General features: G+C 44.9%; 1 protein-coding gene across 1 annotated transcript in view; it reads left to right on the plus strand.

Moving 5' to 3' along the window:
• The window catches only part of LOC126204177 (uncharacterized), a 388,056-nt gene that overhangs the window by 127,405 nt on the left and 234,008 nt on the right, over positions 1–26,643 (plus strand). Inside the window, exon 2 of the mRNA XM_049938582.1 lies at positions 24,018–24,193. Within this exon, the coding sequence (XP_049794539.1) occupies positions 24,018–24,193 (176 nt within the window). The remainder of the gene's footprint in view (positions 1–24,017; positions 24,194–26,643) is intronic.

A 26,643-nucleotide genomic window follows, 5' to 3' on the forward strand; every position in this document is an offset into this window, starting at 1 on the left:
AACGGCTATTTTCAACAAGATGGTGCAACCGGGCATACAGTTCGCGTTTCAATGTCACTGCTTGATGATGTTTTTGATGATCACATAATTTCACAGGGACTTTGGCCTCCACAATCGCCAGACCTAACACCACATGACTTTTTCTTCTGGGGTGCAGCGAAAGCAACTGTCTATAAAAACCGTCCAAAATCCATCGATGAACTGAAAACTGCAACATTCACTTTCACTGCTTCTGTTACAGAAGAAATGTTACAGCTTGTGTTTGGAAACATGATTAGAGGAATTGAATTGTGTATTCAACAACAGGGGAGATACTTTCAACATTTAATGTGAAAATTTGTAAGTAAAAATGAATATTCAATAAATTAATAACTTGTATTTTACTGAGTTGCATTTCGGTAGTTTCACTGCGGCATACGGCACGCGTGGCTAACAATCATACGGCGGAGAGACTTTTTGAACACCCCTTTTGAACACCCCGTATTAAAAAAAAGGGAAGGGGGACGGGTAGGTGCGGGTAGGGCATAGAGGATATAAGTACAGATACATTTCTATTAGTGACTGAGGATAAGGTACTGAACGAATTCACATCAGTATATTTACTTCATTTGCAGACTAAAAATTATAGGTATTAGCAGCAGTATGTTTTTAGGTTGGATAGTATATCTAAGTATATGTGGCAAGAGCAATCCATTAATGCTGATTTTCCCCTGGGCAGCAGATCATGGCTGAATTGTGGACGCTTGGATGTAAAGTAGTTAGACTATACTGACACGTAATCCACTTAGTGGTGCAGTTACGATCAAGCATAAAACATCAGGTCACAATTTTTGTGACTTGTTCATGAGAAGACTATTTGATACAGAGAAAAAAAGAAAACAGCACACTAATGTATGTTAATATTAAGGTACCACATATAAAAATATCTGTATTTACATGCGTTACATCCTGTATAGACAGTTCATCTATAGATTTTCATGACTGGGTTTGGGAGGTCCAAAGTAAGTAGCATAAATGGCGGTGTCTCTCGATTGTGTTGATACAGAAGCATAAAGTTTCTTACGTCGCCAAGGGCTGTAGACCTTAGTATTTGATACGAGGGTGAATCAAATGAAAACCTTAAATATTTTTTAAAATATTATTTATTGTGCAGAAGTGGTACAAAGCTGTATCACGTTTCAACATAATCTCCCCCACGCTCAATGCAAGTCCTCCAGCGTTTACAAAGTGCATAAATACCTTTAGAAAAAAATTCTTTTGGTAGTCCGCGCAATTTCTCATGCACCGCGTGGCATACCTCTGCATCAGAACGGAACTTCATTCCTCCCATTGCGTCTTTCAGTGGTCCTAACATATGGAAATCACTTGGGGCAAGGTCTGGTGAGTGTGGTGGATGAGACACTCAAAATGCAGGTCTGTGATTGTTGCAACTGTTGTACGGGCAGTGTGGGGCCTTGCATTGTCATGTTGCAAAAGGACATCTGCTGACAGAAATCCACGTCGCTTTGATTGGATTGCAGGGCGCAGATGATTTTTTAGGAGATCTGTGTACGATTCAATGGTGACAGTGCTCCCTCTAGGCATGTAATGCTCCAAAATGACGCCTTTTTTGTCCGAAAAGAGAGTCAGCATAACCTTCCCTGCTGATGGTTCTGTTCGAAACTTCTTTGGTTTTGGTGATGAGGAATGGCGCCATTCCTTGCTCGCTCTCTTCGTTTTCGGTTGGTGGAAGTGAACCCAGGTTTCGTCCCCAGTAACGATTCTTGCAAGTAAGTCATCACCTTCTCGTTTACAGTGCCGAAGTAGTTCTTCACAAGCATCAACACGTCGTTCTCTCATTTCAGGAGTCAGCTGCCGTGGCACCCATCTCGCAGACGCTTTGTGAAACTGGAGCACATCATGCACAATGTGGTGTGCTGACCCATGACTAGTCTGTAAACATGCTGCAATGTCATTCAGTGTCACTCGGCGGTTTTCCTTCACTACGGCTTTAACTGCTGCAATGTTCTGTGGAGTCACAACTCGTTGTGCCTGACCTGGACAAGGAGCATCTTCCACTGAAGTCACACCATTTGCGAACTTCCTACTCCATTCGTAGACTTGCTGCTGTGACAAACATGCAACACCGTACTGCACCTTCATTTGTCGATGAATTTCAATAGGTTTCACACCTTCACTACGCAAAAACCGAATAATAGAACGCTGTTCTTCCCTGGTGCAAGTCGCAAGTGGGGCGGCCATCTTCATACTGATACTGCGACGGTATGTGTGCATCTGCACTTTGCTGCCACCTACAGGCCATTCTGCACGCTGTTTGTAGCACGCTTACCAACTTACAGGATAACGGGGCGAAATTTCGATTTGTTATTACAAATTTAAGGTTTTCATTTGACTCACCCTCGTATTAATTTCAACTTGAGATGTCTACCCATTCCCGATAAAAATGGATCTTAACAGGTGGCCAGAAAGAAGGACAATAAACGGCAAAAATATTTCTTATATGATATAATCACACATTAACGAATATCCTATTTTTTTCTTTACTTGCAATGTGAAACCTTGCTTCTTGCCAAATTCCGTGATTCTAGGTTAAAGGGAAGTAACCTGCAGATTTTGATAAGTGAGTTTGTAGCAGAAAACTAGCACAAATGGCCGTGTCTTTTGACTGAATTGACTTAGAAGCTTCGATATGGACAGTCACATAGGTAGACAACAAAGTGATTCTATGAGGGTTCCGTTTTTTACCGATTGAGGCACAGTAGGCTGAAAAGCAAGTAATTAAGTACCATGTAAGAAGACAGGTGCTGTGCGTCATGGAGAGCCTATAAAAATTTGAGTAGCAACATTACGATATGGTTCAAAAACTATTGCTCCCTGTGATATAGAGGGTGGGCAAAATACAACTGCCTTGGAAAATATTTCATGCACCTCTAGATAGGCAACCCAACTTACACCATATGCCCAGGTATTGAACAAAATTACATCAGTGTTTACTTCATTTGCAGACTAATAATTATAGCTGTTGGCACCAGTATATTTTTAGAGTGGTTAGTACATCTAATTACATGTGACAAGAGCAATCCATTAATGCTAATTTTCCCATGGGCAGCAGATCAGGTGCTGAAGTGTCGACGCTTGGATGCAAAACAGTTAGACTATACTGACATGTAATCCACATAGTAGTGCAGTTACAACCATGCAGGAAACATCAGGTTATAATTTTAGAGACTTGTTCATGAGAAGTTGGGTTGTCTATCTTAAGGTACGTGGAATATTTTACAGCGCAGTTTTATCAGGAGCAGTCAAATGAAAAGAAGGCAGATGGAAAATAGTAAATAAACTATTTATTATTTCAAAAGTAATGGTTCAATCTGTTAATATATTTATCCCACGGTGAGACAAAATGGTCAGTGCCTTCATGGAAAAATGTTCGTGGTTGCCTACGGAACCATCATTGTACGACCGAGCGAGGTGGCGCAGTGGTTAGACACTGGACTCGCATTCGGGAGGACGACGGTTCAATCCCGCGTCCGGCCATCCTGATTTAGGTTTTCCGTGATTTCCCTAAATCGCTCCAGGCAAATGCCGGTATGGTTCCTTTCAAAGGGCACGGCCGACGTCCTTCCCCATCCTTCCATATCCGATGAGACCGATGACCTCGCTGTCTGGTCTCCTTCCCCAAAACAACCCAACTTCCATGATTGTACGCATGTGTGAACCTTTCGTTCGAAAGAAAATCGACGACTACGAATGTCTTTCTTCAAGGCTCCAAAAATATGGGAATCGAATGGGGCACGATCGGGGCTTTATGGTGCATGTGTAAGGGGTTCCCGGTGAATCTTCAGCAGCGTAATGGAAACAATCTTGGCAACATATGGTCCATGTACATGGAGCCGTGAGGAGAGATATTTGCCTCAGAGGAGAGGTGAACGCCTGGTTCTGTAGGCAGCACGAAACATTTTTCCATCAAGGCATCAATTGTCTTGTCGCATAGTGGGGTGGATGTATTAACACTTGTGGTGATTTCTTTGAAACAGTAATCAGCTTATTTATGTTTTTTCCACCTGTCTCATTTTCATTGGCCTGCCCCTTATAGAATTTTGTGCCCCTTTTCCTGAATGGAAGGCGACAAGATAGGCTTATACGCATATTTGAGAGCTAATAATCGCCTAATTTTATCTGGACTTTCTCCACATGCTTATTTACTGTGATTGGTTGCCGTCGCTGCGGGAAGAGCTCAGCATTACGTCATTGTATCACCATTTCACTACAATCAGCGTATGTACCCATGATGCGAATATCGGTTACACAGCCAGAGCAACAAAGCCGAGACAGAACCGAACGGTATTGAATGCAGCTTGAAGGTGTTATTGTTATCAGCAGCAAGTACCGTGAATTAGTGGAACAAGTTTGTTTCCAAACAAGAAGCACAGCACGTAGAGTCCGCATTCGCTCTGTTGTGCAGATATTTTCAGCAGAACAGAGATACAAAGAAAAGTGGAGATAATGAATTAAATAAAATGCAATTACTCCGTAATGAGTCACCGGAGACCACGGCTGTCTTGTACAAAAATTCTCAGAAAATATTCCTGTACAACCTCCGACATTTTGTCTTTGGATTTAGAGTACGCCGGCCGCTGTATCCGAGAGGTTCTAGGCGCTTCAGTCTGGAACCTCACGACCGCTACGGTCGCAAATTCGAATCCTGCCTCGGGCATTGATGTGTGTGATGTCCTTAGGTTAGTTAGGTTTAAGTAGTTCTAAGCTCTAGGGTCTGATGACCTCAGATGTTAAGTCCCATAGTGCTCAGAGCAATCTGAGCCATTTAGAGTACACTCTTTCCTGTAATTATTGGTTCAGTTCATAGGACAGTGCCGTTCTTAATTCGGTTGGTACCACTGCGTTGTGAAGCTAGTTTTTTGGTTATCCAATTATTTTTCTTCACTTTGGAGTTTGGCTGTTGCGAACAGGAGCTTGTATGTTGTTCAAAGCTTATTTTGGCCTTTCTCAAGGCTAATCAGTACAGAGTGTCAGGTAGAGAAAAGTAAACCCTTCCGACACATTTTACTCTTAGAGTTTAATGGCTGCAGAAGCCACGAGAAGAATTTGTGGTTTGTATGGGAAGGAAGCATTTGCTGAGAGAACGGCACGGAATTTGTTTCTCGTCCCCGAGAAGGAAAATTCGACTTGTGTGGTGAATGACTGTCTGGAAGAGCTTTTGCTTTTAGTGAAAACCATGTAAATCCACGCTCCCGGGCATTCTGATTTAGGTTTTCCGTGTTTTCTCTAAATCGCTCCAGTCCAATGCCGGGATGATTACTCTGAAAGGCCACGGCCGACTTACTTCCCCATCCTTCCCTAATCCGATGAGACCGATGACCTCTCTGTCTGGCCTCTTCCCCCAAACAACCCAACCCAACCCCGTTTAAATCATTTACAAAACGATTCCTCGCCAAAAACGGGAGAATTGACTAAGATTAGGGAATGCGATTACACAATCATTGTGCGCTATTTGCATTCATTTGGCAAGGTGTTATAATTGGGTAAGGGGTGCAAAATGTGTTAAGTGACACCAACAAAAATCAGCGAATAACCACATATTAGTCATTACTGTACCGTTACTACACTCATGCTCATAAATTAAGGATAATGCTGATACATGGTGAAACAACGCTCTGGTGGGCGGTTTGCTGTTTAAATAACCTCGGGGTATGACCATGCGGTGCATTTGACCTGCGGTCGTCGCACGGTGGCGCTGGCAGCAGTCCACATACTCAGAGGTGTGTTGGTGCATGTCAGAGTACGGTGCAGTTAGTAAGAGTGCAGACGTTTTCAGACGTGCTCATGGTGACAGTTGAAAATGGTTCAAAGAACACATATTGATGACGTTATAAGGGGTAGAATACTAGGGCGACTGGAGGATGGTCAGACACAGCAGGTCGTAGTACGGGCCCTCCGTGTGCCACGCAGGCGGCCACGGAGTACTGCAGGTAGCCTTGCTCGGGACCTTACTGCAGCCACTGGAACAGTTGTCTCCAGACACACAGTCGACTGAACAGACATGGTTTATTCGCCCGGATTCCACTGACCCCTGGTCACAGGAGAGCCCGTAAGGCATGGTGTCAAGAACACGGGACGTCCACAGTGTACACCACCACAAGAAGACCGATATCTCACCATCAGTGCCCGCAGGCGGCCACGGAGTACTGCAGGTAGCCTTGCTCGGGACCTTACTGCAGCCACTGGAACAGTTGTCTCCAGACACACAGTCTACAGTCGACTGAACAGACATGGTTTATTCGCCCGGATTCCACTGACCCCTGGTCACAGGAGATCCCGTAAGGAATGGTGTCAAGAACACAGTAGATGGTCATAGGAACAGTGGTTCCAGGTTATGTTCACAGACGAGTCCAGGTATAGTCTGAAAAGTGATTCTCACCGAGTTTTCATCCGGCGTGAACCAGGAACCATATAGCAACTCCTTAATGTCCTTGAAAGAGACCTGTATGGAGGTTGTGGTTTGATGGTGTGGGGTGGGATTATGATTGGTGCATGTAACCCCTGCATGTCTTTGACAGAGGAACTGTAACAGGTCAGGTGTATCGGGACGTCATTGTGCACCAGTATGTCCGCCTTTTCAGGGATGCAATGGGTCCCACTTTCCCCCAGATGGATGATAACGCACGGCCCCACCGAGCTGCCATCGTGGAGGAGTACCTTGAAACAGAACATATCAGGCGAATGGAGTGGCCTCCCTATTCTCCGGACCTAAACCCCATCGAGCACGTCTGGGATGTCTCGGTCGACGTATCGCTGCACATCTTCGAACCCCTACACTTCAGGAGCTCCGATAGGCACTGGTGCAAGAATGGGAGGCTATATCCCAGCAGCTGCTCGACCACCTGATCCAGAGTATGCCAACCCGTTGGGCGGGCACTGTACGTGTGCATGGTGATCATATCCCATATTGATGTCAAGCTACATGCGCAGGAAACAGTGGCGTTTTGTAGCACATGTGTTTCGGGACGGTTTTCTCAACTTATCACCAATACCGTGGACTTAAAGATTTTTGTCGTGTATATTCCCTATGTGCCTATGCTATTAGCGCCAGTTTTGTGTAGTGCCACGTTGTGTGACACCACATTCTACAATTATTCTTAATTTATGAGCGTGAGTGTATTTGGCTCTTCGTAGACACAAACCATTCCTTGAGAAGATGCTTACAGATGATGAGAAATGCCGTCTGGATGTGAACATAAAGAACAGGAAAGAATGGCTCAGCTCACTGATAAAAGCAAGGATGATGCACACCCTCAAAACACCATGTTGTGCGTTTGGTACAACCAGACGGACAGTCTGAATTAGTAATTGCTTCGTAGAAATGAAACGATAAAAGCTAAAACGTCTAGCTTTTGCTATTGCAAACAAAAGTCATAATAAATCTATGTTGTTACACTACGACAAGGCACGCCTGCATAGGGCCAGGACCACCATAAATGCCATTGCTGATCTCGTCTGGGAACCATTTCCTCACCATCCATATTCAGCAGACGATGCTCCTTCTGATCATAATTTTTTTCCGGTGTCTCTCCAGCAGCGTTCGGGTACAAAAATTTCATGATGAAGCTTTTCATAGCCACAGTCTAAATTTCAACAAATCTAAACCACAACAGGTCTACATGAGAGGCATAGAATTTGTACCAGGACGCTGACAGACGGTCATTGACAAAGATAGCGACTACACCACTGAGCGAGTCCGCGTATTGTAACATAACATACCGTATTTTGTACTAATAAAATAAAGTCATGGCATTGTAAAAACGGCACGAAGTTATGCACCGACCCAGTATAGGGGAAAACGGCGGATTTGTCTCTTAAATGGAGCCATGCTTTTGCCACCGTCGTCATGATGAAATAGTGCTCAGACTGCAATAACCTCTGTGTCGCCGAGCTCTGCTGACAAATTAAAACTTCCTTTCGGCGTCCCATAAAACGCTTCTAAGTGAGTTGTTCTCGGCAGGGAGCACGTGATTTCGCAACTAGTGGTTGCCGCCCGTCTGCTGAGTGCCACTAATAGAAGTCGGCCCAGGGGGCAGACAATGGCGCCTTTGTCGCTCCCGCTGCGACGTCGCAATTTACTTTGAGACTTGGCGGTACACAGGCCTTCTCGCCTTCGCTTGGCGTTACCGGGGAGTAGGAGCAGAGGCCGCTGTTACTGTAGCCTTAACAAAGCGTTTGCCCATTCTCTGTTCCCCATTTCCCCTGTGTCTTCTCGGAAGTCTTCAAAGGTCACGGGGCAATTATCGTCTTTTACAGGTTTGTGTTTGGACTCCTAAGGACAAGTTTGTTCTACAAGCTAGAAGTGTCAGAAGTCGACTGCATTCGAGAAATATTGCTAGAATCTCTCACTCCCATCGCTAGCATTTGGTCACAAGGCCTTGACGAGTTATTGGTCCATTTTTGGGAGGAGTCAATTTCATATTAAGTATCCACATTGTAATTATCATAAGCCGTTTCCCATCCAGTGCTAGATGAAGATTTTATACGCTCATGCGTTGGTGATTTTCAAGTTATTCGAAAGGAAAACTATAGGGCTGCTCTTGTAATCTACACTCCTGGAAATTGAAATAAGAACACCGTGAATTCATTGTCCCAGGAAGGGGAAACTTTATTGACACATTCCTGGGGTCAGATACATCACATGATCACACTGACAGAACCACAGGCACATAGACACAGGCAACAGAGCATGCACAATGTCGGCACTAGTACAGTGTATATCCACCTTTCGCAGCAATGCAGGCTGCTATTCTCCCATGGAGACGATCGTAGAGATGCTGGATGTAGTCCTGTGGAACGGCTTGCCATGCCATTTCCACTTGGCACCTCAGTTGGACCAGCGTTCGTGCTGGACGTGCAGACCGCGTGAGACGACGCTTCATCCAGTCCCAAACATGCTCAATGGGGGACAGATCCGGAGATCTTGCTGGCCAGGGTAGTTGACTTACACCTTCTAGAGCACGTTGGGTGGCACGGGATACATGCGGACGTGCATTGTCCTGTTGGAACAGCAAGTTCCCTTGCCGGTCTAGGAATGGTAGAACGATGGGTTCGATGACGGTTTGGATGTACCGTGCACTATTCAGTGTCCCCTCGACGATCACCAGTGGTGTACGGCCAGTGTAGGAGATCGCTCCCCACACCATGATGCCGGGTGTTGGCCCTGTGTGCCTCGGTCGTATGCAGTCCTGATTGTGGCGCTCACCTGCACGGCGCCAAACACGCATACGACCATCATTGGCACCAACGCAGAAGCGACTCTCATCGCTGAAGACGACACGTCTCCATTCGTCCCTTCATTCACGCCTGTCGCGACACCACTGGAGGCGGGTTGCACGATGTTGGGGCGTGAGCGGAAGACGGCCTAACGGTGTGCGGGACCGTAGCCCAGCTTCATGGAGACGGTTGCGAATGGTCCTCGCCGATACCCCAGGAGCAACAGTGTCCCTAATTTGCTGGGAAGTGGCGGTGCGGTCCCCTACGGCACTGCGTAGGATCCTACGGTCTTGGCGTGCATCCGTGCGTCGCTGCGGTCCGGTCCCAGGTCGACGGGCACGTGCACCTTCCGCCGACCACTGGCGACAACATCGATGTACTGTGGAGACCTCACGCCCCACGTGTTGAGCAATTCGGCGGTACGTCCACCCGGCCTCCCGCATGCCCACTATACGCCCTCGCTCAAAGTCCGTCAACTGCACATACGGTTCACGTCCACGCTGTCGCGGCATGCTACCAGTGTTAAAGACTGCGATGGAGCTCCGTATGCCACGGCAAACTGGCTGACACTGACGGCGGCGGTGCACAAATGCTGCGCAGCTAGCGCCATTCGACGGCCAACACCGCGGTTCCTGGTGTGTCCGCTGTGGCGTGCGTGTGATCATTGCTTGTACAGCCCTCTCGCAGTGTCCGGAGCAAGTATGGTGGTTCTGACACACCGGTGTCAATGTGTTCTTTTTTCCATTTCCAGGAGTGTATTTTCATAAATGATTAGACGGATAGGGTGAACAGCAACTTGCAACTCTTGGTTGATGACGATGTAGTGTACGGAAAACGTCGTCGTTGAGTGACTGTAGGATGGCACAGAACAACTTAGAACGTCTATTTGGCGTAATGCATGACAGATTGCTCTAAACGTAGCAAAATTAGGTTAATGCTGACGAGGAGGAAAAAAATCCTGTAATATTGCAGTGCAGTATTAACGTTCTACATCTACATCTATACTCCAGAAGCCACCTGACGGTGTGTGGCGGAGGGTACTTTGAGTCCTTCTATCAGTTCTCCCTTCTATTCCAGTCTCGTATTGTTCGTGGAAAGGAAAAGTGTCAGTACGCCTCTGTGTGGGCTCTAATCTCTTATACGTTATTCTGCTTGACACAGTCATACCGATTAAATATTTTGGTGTAACGTAGCAAAACGGAATGGAATGGAACGAGCACGTAAGATCGTTAGCAAGGAAGGTGAATGGTCGGTATTGTTTTATTGTGAGAATTTTAGGAAAGTATAGCTCATATATAAAGGAGACCGCGTGTAGACCACTAGGGTGGCCCATTCTTCACTACTGCACGAGTGTTTTGGGATCCCCACTGTATTGGATAAAGGGAAGATATCGAAGGAGTAGAGAGCTGTTTCGCTGGATAAATTGCAGGTGGGTTCGATAAACAAGCGGATATTACGGAGGTGCTTCGTGAACTCAAATCGGAATCCCTGGAAAGAAGACGAAAGGACGACGGTCTTTTCGCGAAACACTATGGAGAAAATTTAGAAAACAGGCATTTGCAACTTTGCAGAACGATTCTACTGCCACCGAAGTACATTTCGCATAAGGACCGTGAACACAATATAAGAGAAATCAGGATTCGTACGGGGGCGTGATGTCAGTCGTTTTTCCCTCGCTCCATTTGCCAATGGAACAGGAAAGGGAACGACTATTACAATTACGAGATACCCTCCGCCATGCACCGGATGATGGCTAGCGGAGTGTGTACACTGAAGCGCCAAAGAAACTGGTATAGATAAGCGCATTCAAATACAGAGATATGTAGACAGGCAGAATACGGCGCTGCGGTCGACAACGCCTATACAAGACAAGTGTCTGCCGCAATTGTTAGATCGGTCACTGCTGCTAAAATGACAGGTTATCAAGACTTAAATGAGTTTGAACATGGTGTTATAGTCGGCGCACGAGCGATGGGACACAGCATCTCCGAGGTAGCAATGAAGTGGGGATTTTCCCAAACGATCATTTCACGAGTGTAACGTGTATATCAGGAATGCGGTAAAATATCAAACCTCCGACATCGCTGCGGCGGAAATACTTCCTGCAAGAACGGGACCAAGGACTACTGAAGAGAATCGTTCAATGTGATAGAAGTGATACTAGCAAGTGTCAGCGTGCGAACCATTCAAAGAAACGTCATCGATGTGGGCTTTTGCAGCCGAAGGCCCACTCGTGTACACTTGATGACTGCACGACACAAAGCTTTACGCCTCGCGTCGGCCCGTCAACACCGACAATGGGCTGTTGATGATTGGAAACTTATTGCCTTTTCGAACGAGGCTCGTTTCAAATTGTATCGAGCAGATGGACGTGTACCCTGCATGTCAACATGGGACTGCTCAAGCTGGTGGAGGCTCTATAATGGTGTGGGGTATGTGCAGTTGGTGTGATATGGGACCCCTGACACGTCTAGAGACGGCTCTGACATGTGACACGTACGTAAGCATCCCGTCTGATCACCTGCAGCCATTCATGTTCACTGTGCATTCCGACGGACTTGGGCAATTCCAGCAGGACAATGCGACACCCCACACGTCCAGAATTGGTACAGAGTGGCTCCAGGAACACTCGTCTGAGTTTAAACACTTCCGCTGGCCACCAAACTCCTCAGACATGAACATTATTGACTATATCTGGGATGCTTTGCAACGTGCTGTTCAGAAAAGATCTCCATCCTCTTGTACTCTTACGGATTTATGGAGAGCCTTGCAGGATTCACGGTGTCAGTTCCCGCCAGCACTACTTCAGACATTAGTCGAGTCCATGACACGTCGCGTTGCGACACTTATGCGTTCTCGCTTGGGCTCTACACGATATTAGGCATACATACCAGTTTCTTTGGCTCTTCATTACAAAGATGTAGAAAAAAAGTGTGTAAAGAAGTAGGAAAAGGCTAGCTAGTAGGGCTCCAGATGGGCGTAACAAAAATGATTCACTCCTACTGTGTAACAACACAATTTTTAATGCGTCAGTCTTTCTGACTGTAATTGATCGTCTCCAGCACAATACGTTCTAAATTCTTTGTTTCTTGAAGCTCTCCCCGCGGTGGCTTTAATTCAGACACCGACCCACCACGAAGATGGCTGTAGAATTATCAAGCAAAATATGGAAGGAAGAAATATTTCTGTCCCATATGTACGCCGGAAAGATGATGGACGACCTTTCTTAATTATATACTTTTGGTATCGGTTCTTTTGGACATATTCTAAAGAACACGCACAATTTTGATATGAAGCCATTATGAATTAAGAAACAAAGGAATTACAGACGTTCTCTGCGAACGGGCAACGGGGAAAGTAAATAATTTGTGCTGGGTCAGGTCTCCTCCTTACTTGGCAGATGGCCGGCCGCTGTGGTCGAGCGGTTCTAAGGGCGTCAGTCCGGAACCACGCTGCTGCTACGGTCGCAGGTTCGAATCCTGCCTCGGGCATGGACGTGTGTGATGTCCTTAGGTTAGTTAGCTTTGAGTAGTTCTAAGTCTAGGGGACTGATGACCTCAGATGTTAAGTCCCATAGTGCTCAGAGCCATTTGAACCATTTTTTACTTGGCAGATGGTCTGAACACTGTGCCATCCGGACACAGTGGTCAACGCAATTGCACGGGCTACCTTAGCACGCCTCCCGTCAGACCCAAATCTTCGGCCTATCCACACAATATGAAAGTAGTGCCTCTTGCTCATTGCCCTCATCACTTGCAGCATTGCGCGGATTCCTGTAAGAGTCTGAGCCTGTTGTGCATTCGCACTGAAGAGATCATTGGCCGTCCTCAAATTAATTATATGTAGGCGGTGCCTGTTCTTTCGAAAATCGGCTAAATTCCGGAAGTAATGAGGATCATGGGCAAGAGTCACTACATTCGTAGTATGTGGATAGTTTGAGGATTATGGTCTGACGGTGGGGGGGGGGGAGGGGGGGGGGGCGTGCTAGGGCAGTCCATGTAGTCGTGATACCACTGCGTCTGGATGGCGCAGTGATCAACGCATCTGCCTAGTAAGCAGTAGACCAAGGTTTGAATCCCGCTCTAGTAAAAATTTTCAACCTTCCCCACTGATTTAAATCAATGCACACTTGTAGCTAATGTCTATACTTCCTTTGTGTATTAGTTCTTAATTATATTTAAAGGAATATAGCTGCACATGAAATTCTTAATTTAAAAGTCGAAGCCAGTGGTTTTAGGTTTGCAGTTGAACATTACGAGTCGACTGGGTAGGGCTGTGATCCAGTGATCGACTTCTTGAAACGGTTTTTATATTGTGAACTTCCGTTATACCAATCCACAGATTTAAAGACAGCGAGAAACATTCACTCACTGTTTTTTTTGGATATGTCTTCTCAGGACTTCATGTTTTATCTTAAGTGTCAAGCATACGCTTTACGGACAATATTTCGGTTGAAATTCAAAGATCATCTAATAAGCAACAATGGCATTGACTTTCTTATCAGTTGGGAAAATAAGCGAACATTTCATACTACGTTCGGGTAATAAAGGAATGTCGGTGTGGGCAAAAATTACTGCAAAACAACGTTACAACGTCTGTGGAGAATGTTGTGAGTGAAGGTTTTCATGAATCAGAAGTGGAAATAAACGAGGTACTCGAAAAGGTTCAGAGAGATAGTGAGTAATTTGCATTGTCAATTGATTAGAAAATGATCAAGATCATGATAATTGACAGTGGTGAGTCACTACCACTTACTCATATACTATCAGAATATGAAGAAGTTGATAATTTGTTCAATGGTTCAGAAAAACAATGGCTATACACAATAAATACAGCATGGAATTCATCGAGGCTCACACTGGCTTGAAAAGGCTGAGCCCGAATCAGGCATATCAAGTCGATAGTGCTGAAGTCTCTGTTGTTTTTAGTTTTTCTGTATGATGTGAACGTGTACAATAACTGAAGCGGACCGCAAAAGATCCTTTTGAGATGTCGTTGTTGATGATATCATGGATGGACAAACTAACCAACAAATCAGTGCATGAAGAACTCAGGGCAGAGAAGAGGTTGTCCAGTTCATGGTTCCAGCGAACACTGCAGTTTTTTGGTGATATAATTCGATGATAGGAAGATAACTTGGGAAATACGATCATTCAAGGCGAAGTCGAAGGGAAAAGATTGCAGCATAATTCACCGAGATGATGGATGGACCAAATAAAGGATAAGACAAACCAAACATGGAGCCAGCTACTTCGAGATGGAGAAGACCGGGCACTAAGGAGACAGACCGTTAAATGATTCACGCGATGGGTCACCAACTTTCAAGTATAAAAACCGGAATGTAATCAGGATGCTACAGGTTGAAAGTTATTAAATTTTGGAATTGTATGATATAGTTTTCGCGTGCGGACATTAAATGGAAACTGTCTGGAAGTTGAGCGTCCGTATCTCGTTAAGTACTTATGTAGTAGAGATCCAGCACGCTGTTTGCAATGCTTTTCCAGCGGTTACGGAATACGTCGAAAATGGCACCACAATACTCCACCGAGGAGGACAACGAACTATACTGACTCCCGACTTGGGAAGCAGTGCTTTCTCGGGTGGATGAGGTACTTTGACCACCACCACAGTACTTATGTAGAAATTACTAAAGGAATAGTAGCTGCACCCATACTATTCATGTAAAGTGCAGAGTTGTCTTAGAACGCCGGATCGTGTTAGCAAACCGGCGCTAAAACGTTGTATGGTCGATTAACACATTCGTGCTTGTATACTTTCCTTGGAAGAAGGTGATTTTCCGGTACTAAGTGCTCAGTTGTTGGAACAGATTCATGCAGAACATTAATACTTCTCACGCTGCAGTTGTGAAGAGCCAACACATACTCGCAGCGAATTTGAAGGTGGGATAGTCGATTATTTGTCGATAGGCTCACGTCTGCTTCCTCTCCGCTTGATTGTACCAGTGTTCACTATTTTACTTAGAGACAGCGTCATGACATTGTTGTAAGGCAGTCAACTTTGTATGTGGGTCTAACAAAATGATCCTGTTTCGTAGCCAGATCGCTCCCACGACCTGGTATTTGATAATCAGGTCTACACCTACATCCATACTCTGCAAAACATTGAGAAATGTATGACAGAGCACACTTCCCACTGTACCTCGAATTAGGGTTTCTTTACGTGACATTCACCAACGGAGCGTGGGGAGAATGACTGCTTAAATGCCTCTGTGCGCCTTGTAATTAGTCAAATCTTGTATTTGCGGTCTCGACAGGAGTGGTACATGGTTGGCGGTTACACATTACCTGATCAAAGGTATCGGGACACCTCTTAGTGAACAATAGTACGGAGTATGTCCATCTTTGGCCTAAATGATAGCTTGAACTGCGCTGGGGAACATGATGTGTCTGAATATCTGTGGAGGGATGCAGCCCGTTCTTCCTCAAGAGCCGAAACCAAGGAAGGTAGTGATTTTGGACGCTGGGGCCTAGAGAGAATTAGCCGTTCTAACTTATTTCTACGACGTTCCTTTGGGTTCAGGTCGGGACTCTAGGCAGACTAGTCGATTTCAGGAGTGTTCCTGCCTCACAAATACTGCTTTATGACAAGGTACATTGTCATGCCGATATAAATAGTCATCTCTGAACTGTTGCTCTGCTGTACGCAGTACACAGAGCTATGAAACGTGTTCATATCGTACCGCATATAGCCTTTCCTGCATATAATTAAGTGATCACATCTTAACTGGGAGAAACACCCACATATCGTGACACCACGTCCACTGTACTTTACTGTTGGCACTACACACGATGGCGGTAAATATCTCCAGGCAATCACCTAACCCAAACACTTCCATCGGATAGCCACAGAGCACAGCGTGATTCATCACTCCAAATCATTCGTTCCCAGTCATCCATTGCCCTGTGGCATCGCTCTTTACACCACCTAAAGTGACGCTTACCACTGACTGCAGAAAGATGTGACTTACGAGGAGTTGCTCGCCCACCTTACCCCATTCTTTTTAAGTCTCTAAGCACTGTTACTGCACTATCTGGACTGCTGACAGCACTTTGGAACTTACGAGTGATCGCTTCCGTGGATTCTGTGCGTTTTCTTTTTTTTTTTTTTTTTGCAACCACCATTCGCAGTGCTTGATAGTCCTTGTCTGTCATTACATGAGATCTTCCTGGTTTGGCTGTGGTTATTGCTTCAGGTTTGGAAGGTAGGAGACGAGGTACTGGCAGAAGTAAAGCTGTGAGGACGGGGCATGAGTCGTGCTTGGGTAGCTCAGTTGGTAGAGCACTTGGCCGCGAAAGGCAAAGGTCCCGAGTTCGAGTCTCGGTCCGGCACACAGTTTTAATATGCCAGGAAGTTTCATTACAGGGATGTTATTGTCGTGTGACTACTCCGCCACAGGCCGTGCATTGTGAACAGGCGTTCGATCGTGTTGAAAGATGCAATCGCCATCTCCAAATTGCTCTTCAACAGTGGGAAGCAAGAAGGTGCTTAAAACATCAATGTAGGCCTCTGCTGTGATAGTGCCACGCAAAACAACAAGGGGTCCAAGCCCACTCCTTGAAAAACACGACCACACTATAACACTACCGCCTCCGAATTTTACTGTTGACACTACACACACTGGCAGATGACGTTCACCGGGCATTCGCCATACCCACACCCTGCCATTAGATCTCCACATTTTGTACCGTGTTGCGTCACTCTACAATACGTTTTTTCCACTGTTCAATCGTCCAATGGTTACGCTCCTTACACCAAGCGAGGCGTCGTTTGGCATTTACCGGCTTGATTTGTGGCTTATGAGCAGCCGCTCGACCATGAAATCCAAGATTTCTCACCTCCCGGTTAACTGTCATAGTACTTGCAGTGGATCCTGATGCAGTTTGGAATTCCTGAGTGATGGTCTGGATAGATGTATGCCTGTTACATATTACGACCCTCCTCAACTGTCGGCATTCTCTGTCAGTCAACGGACGAGGTCTATTTGTACGCTTTTGTGCTGTACGCCTCCCTTCATGTTTCTACTTCACTATGACATAGGAAACGGTGGACCTAGGGATGTTTGGAAGTGTGGAAATCTCGCGTACAGAAGCATGACACAAGTGACATCCAATCACCTGACCTCGTTCGAAGTCCGTGAGTTCCGCGAAGCGACCTGTTCTGCTCTCTGACGATGTCTAATGACTACTGAGGTCGCTGATATGGAGTGCCTGGCAGTAGGTGGCAGCACAATCCACCTAATATGAAAAACATATGTTTTTGTGTGTCCGGATACTTTTGATCACATAGTGTATATATGACACGGCTCTTATCAACAAGGAGAAGAATGAAAAGAAATTTTAAAAAATCCTCTCTCCGCAAATCAGCTTCTTCTTGAAAACGTCGGATAAAATCATCACAGATGTTTTGTACTAATACTTAATTTAATTATCAGTTTCTTCAATACAGTGGTTACACGGAGGAGCATAATGGTTACACGAGAGATGAATCACATTTTCGGTCTGTCGCTGACTCCTGTACAACAGATGTGTCAGTTACTGTTCGTAATCGCTTTTCGGCCTGTTCTTCATTTCCCTTTCGACTCTGCCTTAGCTCTCGCGTTCATTCGGCACTGCACTTTTTAGGCTTTTTGGATTCCTTTCGACATGAGCTTTCCTCTGACTTGCATTTCCTACAAAACCGAACATATTTACGAGCTATATGAGACGATATCTTTCGTTATTTTGTCATTTTAAATTTAATATAGCTGTTCACATATATCATTACGAATATTATTATTGTGTCATTGTGGGTCCTAATAAAACTTCGCAAGCTCTTCATAATGACGCTGTGGCTAAAAGCGTTTCGATGCTGTACCAGTTTATAGCACTGCACAAGTCTAATTCGTAACAATGACACCCATATAATGGCATCACAGGCAAAACAAATAATGCGCGACAGACACGTACAGACATGTTCCATCCGTTGTGGGCTCAAGCACTGTTTATGCATTTCTAAATCTGAAGGTATTGTGTCACATAAAGAAGTTTAAGCAACGAGCGAATAGACTTTCTTGCTTCAAAAACTTCCGATTCAGTCGAGGCTTGCTTTACCAAGTTACTTAGTTACATGTTGAGTGGGTCATTTGAACTATTCTTTTATAGAAATGCTGTTGCTTAGTCAGCTAACAGGATATGTACAAACGATTAATGTTGACATAAATGAGCACATTGTTATTTTCAGTCTTACTGATGCAGCTATACTTGTTTTAATAGCTACCAATTTTTAAGTAGAAATTAATCGATGGAATAGAAGGAGTTGTCCAGGACAAACGATTTTAAATTAATTGTAAAACTTGCATCGCTGCCTGTCAGACATTTTATGTGGTTAGGAAAATGATCAAAAAATTTTATTGCTGTTTATTGAACTTATTTCACAGCCACTGGCAGTTTTAACAATGGGCATTTTTTCCCTCAAATGTTGCATTTACGGACATCACTGTTTATCTCAAATTGTGGCCTATTATTTTTGACGAATTTAGTTAATGGGTATCTATATTGTGACGTCACAGTTAAAATATCTAACTTCTTGAAGAAGTACCTCCATGGCGTCTATGGGCGAACACCACATATTATTCTTACTGCTCGCTTTTATGCAATCAATACTTTCTTTCTAAGTGATGAGATACCCCAGAGAATTATTCCGTACGATATTACTGAGTGGAAATATGCAAAATGTTTGTTTCCAAGATTAGATATTACGTGAAGAACAAAAGTAGCTGAACATAACTGTCTGAGAAGCTTAGTGACATGCTTCTTGCAGATCAAGTTTTCATCAACATGTACGCCCCAAAAATTTGGAGCGTTCTATTGAACTTACTGCCAGCTGCTCATGTGCTAAATCGATTCTTGGTATGACACTATTTATTGTATAGCAGTGAATGTAGTATGTTTTCTTTCAAAATTTATGGAAAGTCCATTTTCAGAGAACAACCTAAACAGCTTTGGAATATATCATTTACCAATTCTTTTGTTGCTTTCCCTGTAGTTGGATGTGTTATAATACTGGTTTCGTCTGCAAAAAGTACCAGTTCCATTTGCTGAATGTTTAGTAGAAGGTCAATCACAAGTAGAAGGCTTAGGTGTGGCCCAAAAATTGAACCCTGTGGGACTCCCTTTGTGACTTATTTTCCTAGTCACTAACATTTTATTTCTACCCTTCCGTCACTGTTTGAGTAATTCAGAATAATCTTTTGCATTCTGTTTGTGAAGTATGAATCAAACCAGTTGTGTGTAAAGCCATCAGTTCCATAAACCTTGAGTTTTTCTAAGAGAGTAACATGATCTACACAATCAAACGCCTTGGGAAGATTACAAGAAATACCATCTGTCGATATTTTATTATTTGAAACCCGTATTATTTGAATAGTGGAGGCAAAACTAGCATTCTCAGTTGAGCAACCCTTCTGAAATCCAAAGTATGATATGCTGCGTAAATTGTTTCTACTTAAGTATGCGACTACTCTTTTCCAATATTTTTGAAACATGTATCAGCAGAGAAGTTGAACCATAACGGTTTAAGGCTGTCTTGTCATCTTTCTTATGAAATGGTTTAACACCTGCATACTTTAACCTGCCTGTAAAAATTCCCTGTGCCTGTGATGCATTGTATGAATCAATTTGGAACAACTTTCCAAAAATCTGGTAGAAATGTCGTGAAGCTCACATGAGATTTTTTTTGTAGAACTTTCGTAATTGTATTGATGCCAGAAAAGGATAACAGTGCTGGTTGTAGTTGCTTGAAGCTTTGCGGAAGACAGTTTTAATATATTCTCTTGCTTCGTCAGCTGTACGATTAACTCCCATATTTGCTGCTACATTTAGAAACTGATTGTTAGCAATAGTTGCAACTGGTGAATTACCGGTCATAACATTGTCATGTAGTTTAATTGTTATGGTATTTTGTACACTGCCTGACTGTCCTGTGTCTTTATGAGAATGTCTCATACAGTATTAATCTTATTATCTGCATATTAGATTAGATTAGGTTAGTACTTGTTGCATAGATCATGAATACGACACTTCGTAATGATGTGTGGAACGTGTCAGGTTAACAAAAGGTTCCCATACAAGATATTACATAACACAAAATACTACATGACACTTAATATTTACATTACCCTTTTTTTTGTGGGGGTGGGGAAATTACCCACTTACTGTATCCAAAAAAAATTCTAATGAGCAGAAGGAGTTGCCATTCAGAAATTCTTTTAATTTCCTTTTAAATGCTACAAGGCTACCTGTCAGACTTTTGATGCTATTAGGTAAGTCACCAAAGACTTTTGTGGTAGCATAATTTACCCCCTTCTGAGCCAAAGTTAAATTTAACATCGAGTAGTGAAGATCATCCTTTCTCCTAGTGTCGTAGCCATGTACACTGCTATTACTTTTGAATTCGTTCGGATTGTTAATAACAATATATAAATAAGTGAATATATATATATATATATATATACTCCTGGAAATGGAAAAAAGAACACATTGACACCGGTGTGTCAGACCCACCATACTTGCTCCGGACACTGCGAGAGGGCTGTACAAGCAATGATCACACGCACGGCACAACGGACACACCAGGAACCGCGGTGTTGGCCGTCGAATGGCGCTAGCTGCGCAGCATTTGTGCACCGCCGCCGTCAGTGTCAGCCAGTTTGCCGTGGCATACGGAGCTCCATCGCAGTCTTTAACACTGGTAGCATGCCGCGACAGCGTGGACGTGAACCGTATGTGCAGTTGACGGACTTTGAGCGAGGGCGTATAGTGGGCATGCGGGAGGCCGGGTGGACGTACCGCCGAATTGCTCAACACGTGGGGCGTGAGGTCTCCACAGTACATCGATGTTGTCGCCAGTGGTCGGCGGAAGGTGCACGTGCCCGTCGACCTGGGACCGGACCGCAGCGACGCACGGATGCACGCCAAGACCGTAGGATCCTACGCAGTGCCGTAGGGGACCGCACCGCCACTTCCCAGCAAATTAGGGACACTGTTGCTCCTGGGGTATCGGCGAGGACCATTCGCAACCGTCTCCATGAAGCTGGGCTACGGTCCCGCACACCGTTAGGCCGTCTTCCGCTCACGCCCCAACATCGTGCAGCCCGCCTCCAGTGGTGTCGCGACAGGCGTGAATGGAGGGACGAATGGAGACGTGTCGTCTTCAGCGATGAGAGTCGCTTCTGCCTTGGTGCCAATGATGGTCGTATGCGTGTTTGGCGCCGTGCAGGTGAGCGCCACAATCAGGACTGCATACGACCGAGGCACACAGGGCCAACACCCGGCATCATAGTGTGGGGAGCGATCTCCTACACGGGCCGTACACCACTGGTGATCGTCGAGGGGACACTGAATAGTGCACGGTACATCCAAACCGTCATCGAACCCATCGTTCTACCATTCCTAGACCGGCAAGGGAACTTGCTGTTCCAACAGGACAATGCACGTCCGCATGTATCCCGTGCCACCCAACGTGCTCTAGAAGGTGTAAGTCAACTACCCTGGCCAGCAAGATCTCCGGATCTGTCCCCCATTGAGCATGTTTGGGACTGGATGAAGCGTCGTCTCACGCGGTCTGCACGTCCAGCACGAACGCTGGTCCAACTGAGGCGCCAGGTGGAAATGGCATGGCAAGCCGTTCCACAGGACTACATCCAGCATCTCTACGATCGTCTCCATGGGAGAATAGCAGCCTACATTGCTGCGAAAGGTGGATATACACGGTACTAGTGCCGACATTGTGCATGCTCTGTTGCCTGTGTCTATGTGCCTGTGGTTCTGTCAGTGTGATCATGTGATGTATCTGACCCCAGGAATGTGTCAATAAAGTTTCCCCTTCCTGGGACAATGAATTCACGGTGTTCTTATTTCAATTTCCAGGAGTGTATATATAAAAGCGTGTAATCAGAATAATTGCTGGAGCTCATCCAAGATCATCCTGCAGACACTTATTTAAAGAGTTAGGGATCTTTACTGTAGCCTAACAGTATATATATATATATATATATATATATATATATATATATATATATATATATATATAGTGAAGATCATATATATATATATATATATATTCAGTTATTTATATATTGTTATTAACAATCCGAACGAATTCAAAAGTAATAGCAGTGTACATGGCTACGACACTAGGAGAAAAGATGATCTTCACTATATATATATTGTGAGGCTACAGTAAAGATCCCTAACTCTTTAAATAAGTGTCTGCAGGATGATCTTGGATGAGCTCCAGCAATTATTCTGATTACACGCTTTTGTGCAATGAACACTTTTACTCAATGATGAGTTACCCCAGAATACGATGCCATACGAAAGCAGAGAATGAAAATAGGCGTGGTAAGCTAATTTACTGAGATGTATATCGCCAAAATTTGCATTGACTCTAATAGCATAAGTAACTGAACTCAAACGTTTCAGCAGTTCTTCAGTGTGTTTTTTTGCAGTTCAACCCCTTACCTAGAAATTTTGAATATTCTACCTTAGCTACCGACTTCTGATCGAAGTCTATATTTACTAATGGTGTCATTCCATTTACTGTGTGGAACTGAATATACTATGTTGTGTCGAAGTTTAATGAGAGTTGCAGGGAACCACTTAATGATTTTCTGAAAAACATCGTTTAAAATTTCATCAGTTAATTCTTGTCTGTTGGGTGTGATAGCTATGCTTTGTAGCGAGACTTTGAATTTCGCCGCGCTACAGTCGTTCCCTCAGATATAAATTATACTGTCGCAGCTGTACGAGCGCTCGACGGCATAGAAAATAATAACAAAATGAAGGTACTAAAATTGTTACTCTTTTTGTTTTTCTACCCGCTTTTGTCTTTGAGAGCGGAAGCTTAACTTACTTATTAGCTAGTCGTGGTCGGATTAAGACGAAAAAACTCATTGATGTGCAGACGAATTGTGGAAGTTGGTATGAAATTCGGAGGATGGAAGTAGCAACGTAAAATAAATTGCATTCAATACCAAGATGGTTTTGATTTGTATAAATTAGTGATTTCTGGACGATTGCAAAATTTCGGAGCAGCTACGACTTTTCACGCAGAAATGAAACAGGAAATTTTTGGAGAACAAGACCTGGACGCCGCACGAGAGATGACATGTTAACATGGTAAAGAATGAACTCTTATCTACGCCATTTCTCCCTGTTAATCACATTTTGTTATTCTCTGTTCTCTTTCAAATAATTTCTGTTGTGGAAATTGGTTTGACTTTTGCTCAGAAACGTCACAAGGACCACCCCAACAATAGCTTTTCCGAATCACGAAGTCCGATAACTTTCCCGTAATACGAAGTCCGACTTGCATTTCATTCTTTCCCTTTTTCACGGTCATTAACGATTTTAAAAACCCCTTTTTATTCACGATTTCTTCCCACATTTTCAACCTTTTCTTTTCTTCTCTTTTTCTTTTTTATTAACCACTACAGTTTGTATCATCGGCAAAAAGAACCAGATTTGCATCTTCGTGAATATAGAATGGCAGGACATGCATACTTCTGGATATTTAATGACTTTCCTTAAAATACTACTAGGTTGATGTATCTACGCTCGCGCCCGTCAGAGTTTGTACCACGGAGTAGACGTCGCCAGATCTCAGGAACGCGTTCTCATACTCGTCTTTGGGAATCGACCGCGCCCCTGTGCGCTGACAGCCGCCTGTGACGCGTGTTGCAGAGTGGGAGTGGGAGCAGTGGGCGCTGCCGCCGACCACGTTCAACGCGACCGAGTCGGCCGCCTACCGCGGCCCGGGTCCGCGCGTCGGCGCCTCGCTGTGGAGGGACCGCGCCGGGCGCTCCTGGTGGCTGTTCGGCGGCCGGCAGAGGGCGGCGCACGCCGGGGACGTCCTCAAGGTAAACGCGCCGGCGGCGGACAGCTTCTCATTGCGCCGCAACCATCATAGCAGCTCAACAGCTCGCGGCGGAAGCCTAAGAGTGCACGTGTACTGAAGCACAGTGCTTAAAGTAGGTCAACGTGGCTTTCCGTAAGCTTGACGAAATCCGTTCAGCCTCCTGCACCGGATAACGGGTTCCTCTGTCTGTCCAACGTGGGTATCCAGGTATACAGCGCGTTTCCGTGAAAGCTTGCATCTACATCTACATTTACACGATTACTCTGCAATTCACATTTAAGTGCTTGGCAGAGGGTTCATCGAACCACAACCATACTATCTCCCTACCGTTCCACTCCCGAACAGCGCGCGGGAAAAACGAACACCTAAACCTTTCTGTTCGAGCTTTGATTTCTCTTATCTTGTTTTGATGATCATTCCTACCTATGTAGGTTGGGCTCAACAAAATATTTTCGCATTCGGAAGAGAAAGTTGGTGACTGAAATTTCGTAAATAGATCTCGCCGCGACGAAAAACGTCATTGCTTTAATGACTTCCATCCCAACTCGCGTATCATATCTGCCACACTCTCTCCCCTATTACGTGATAATACAAAACGAGCTGCCCTTTTTTGCATCCTTTCGATGTCCTCCGTCAATCCCACCTGGTAAGGATCCCACACCGCGCAGCAATATTCTAACAGAGGACGAACGAGCGTAGTGTAAGCTGTCTCTTTAGTGGACTTGTTGCATCTTCTAAGTGTCCTGCCAATGAAACGCAACCTTTGGCTCGCCTTCCCCACAATATTATCTATGTGGTCTTTCCAACTGAAGTTGTTCGTAATTTTAACACCCAGGTACTTAGTTGAATTGACAGCCTTGAGAATTGTACTATTTATCGAGTAATCGAATTCCAATGGATTTCTTTTGGAACTCATGTGGATCACCTCACACTTTTCGTTATGCAGCGTCAACTGCCACCTGCCACAACATACAGAAATCTTTTCTAAATCGCTTTTCAACTGATACTTGTCTTCGGATGACCTTACTCGACACTAAATTACAGCATCAACCTAAGAGAACTCCTCAGATTGTCACCCAGGTCATTTATATAGATCAGGAACAGCAGAGGTCCCAGGACGCTCCCCTGGGGAACACCTGATATCACTTCAATTTTACTCGATGATTTGCAAAAATTTAACAGGTCATAGAGAATGTTCCACTGAATGATTTGAGGTAGGGTAACTGGTTTCGGAGCCCGCCCGGTTGGCCGTGCAGTCTAACGCACGGCTTTCCGGGCTGGAAGGAGAGCCTGGTCCCCGGCACGAATCCGCCCGGCGGATTTGTATCGAGGTCCGGCGAACCGGCCAGTCTGTGGATGGTTTTAGGCGGTTTTACATCTGCCTCGGCGAATGCGGGTTGGTTCCCCTTATTCCGCCTCAGTTACACTATGTCGGCGATTGCTGCGCAAACAAGTTCTCCGCGTACGCGTACACCACCATTACTCTACCACGCCAACATAGGGGTTACACTCGTCTGGTGTGAGACGTTCCCTGGGGGGTCCACCAGAGGTCGAACCCCACAATAACCCTGGGTTCGGTTTGGGGCGACGGAGGGGTGAAGTGGACTGCCGTAGTCGTCGTGGGGTTGTGGACCACTGCGGCTGCGGCGGGGACGGAGCCCCTCCGTCGTTTCTAGGTCCCCGGTTAACATACAATACAGTACAAGAAAAGGGTTCAAATGACTCTGAGCACTATGGGACTTAACATATTAGGTCATCAGTCCCCGAGAACTTAGAACTACTTCAACCTAACTAACCTAAGAACATCACACACATCCATGCCTGAGGCAGGATTCGAACCTGTTACCGTAGCGGTCCCGCGGTCCCAGACTAAAGCGCCTTGAACCACTCGGCCACCGAGTCCGGCAATACAATTCAATGCAACTGGTTTCGGAGAAGTCCGCTTAAGGAGATAATAGGAATAAAATCATATTACTGTGTTCTTTTTTTTATTTACATTAGTTACAGTTACCATCAATGAGACAATGAACGCACAAATTGTATTATATCTTACAAAATATGCTAAAACTGACAGCCATCGACCTCAATGCAAGCAAGAAATAGCCGAACAGCATTCTGATGCACCCCGACAAATATCCCTGGTGTGCTTAACATCACAGGCAGCTACAATTCTGGCAACTAATTACAGCCGGCCGCTGTGGCCGAGCGGTTCTTGGCGCTTCAGTCCGGAACCGCGTTGCTGCTACGGTCGCAGGTGCGACTCCTGCCTCGGGCATATGGAAGTGATGTCCTTAGGTTAGTTAGCTTTTAGTAGTTCTAAGTCTAGGGTACTGATGACCTCAGATGTTAAGTCCCATAGTCCTTAGAGCCATTTGAACTAATTCCATTTTCTTATCCACTGAGGTCTCATACACAAGTGACGTTAGATATCCCAATAGGAATTAATCAAGG

Source organism: Schistocerca nitens, chromosome 9 (genome assembly GCF_023898315.1).
Source record: "Schistocerca nitens isolate TAMUIC-IGC-003100 chromosome 9, iqSchNite1.1, whole genome shotgun sequence".
NCBI lineage: Eukaryota > Metazoa > Arthropoda > Insecta > Orthoptera > Acrididae > Schistocerca > Schistocerca nitens.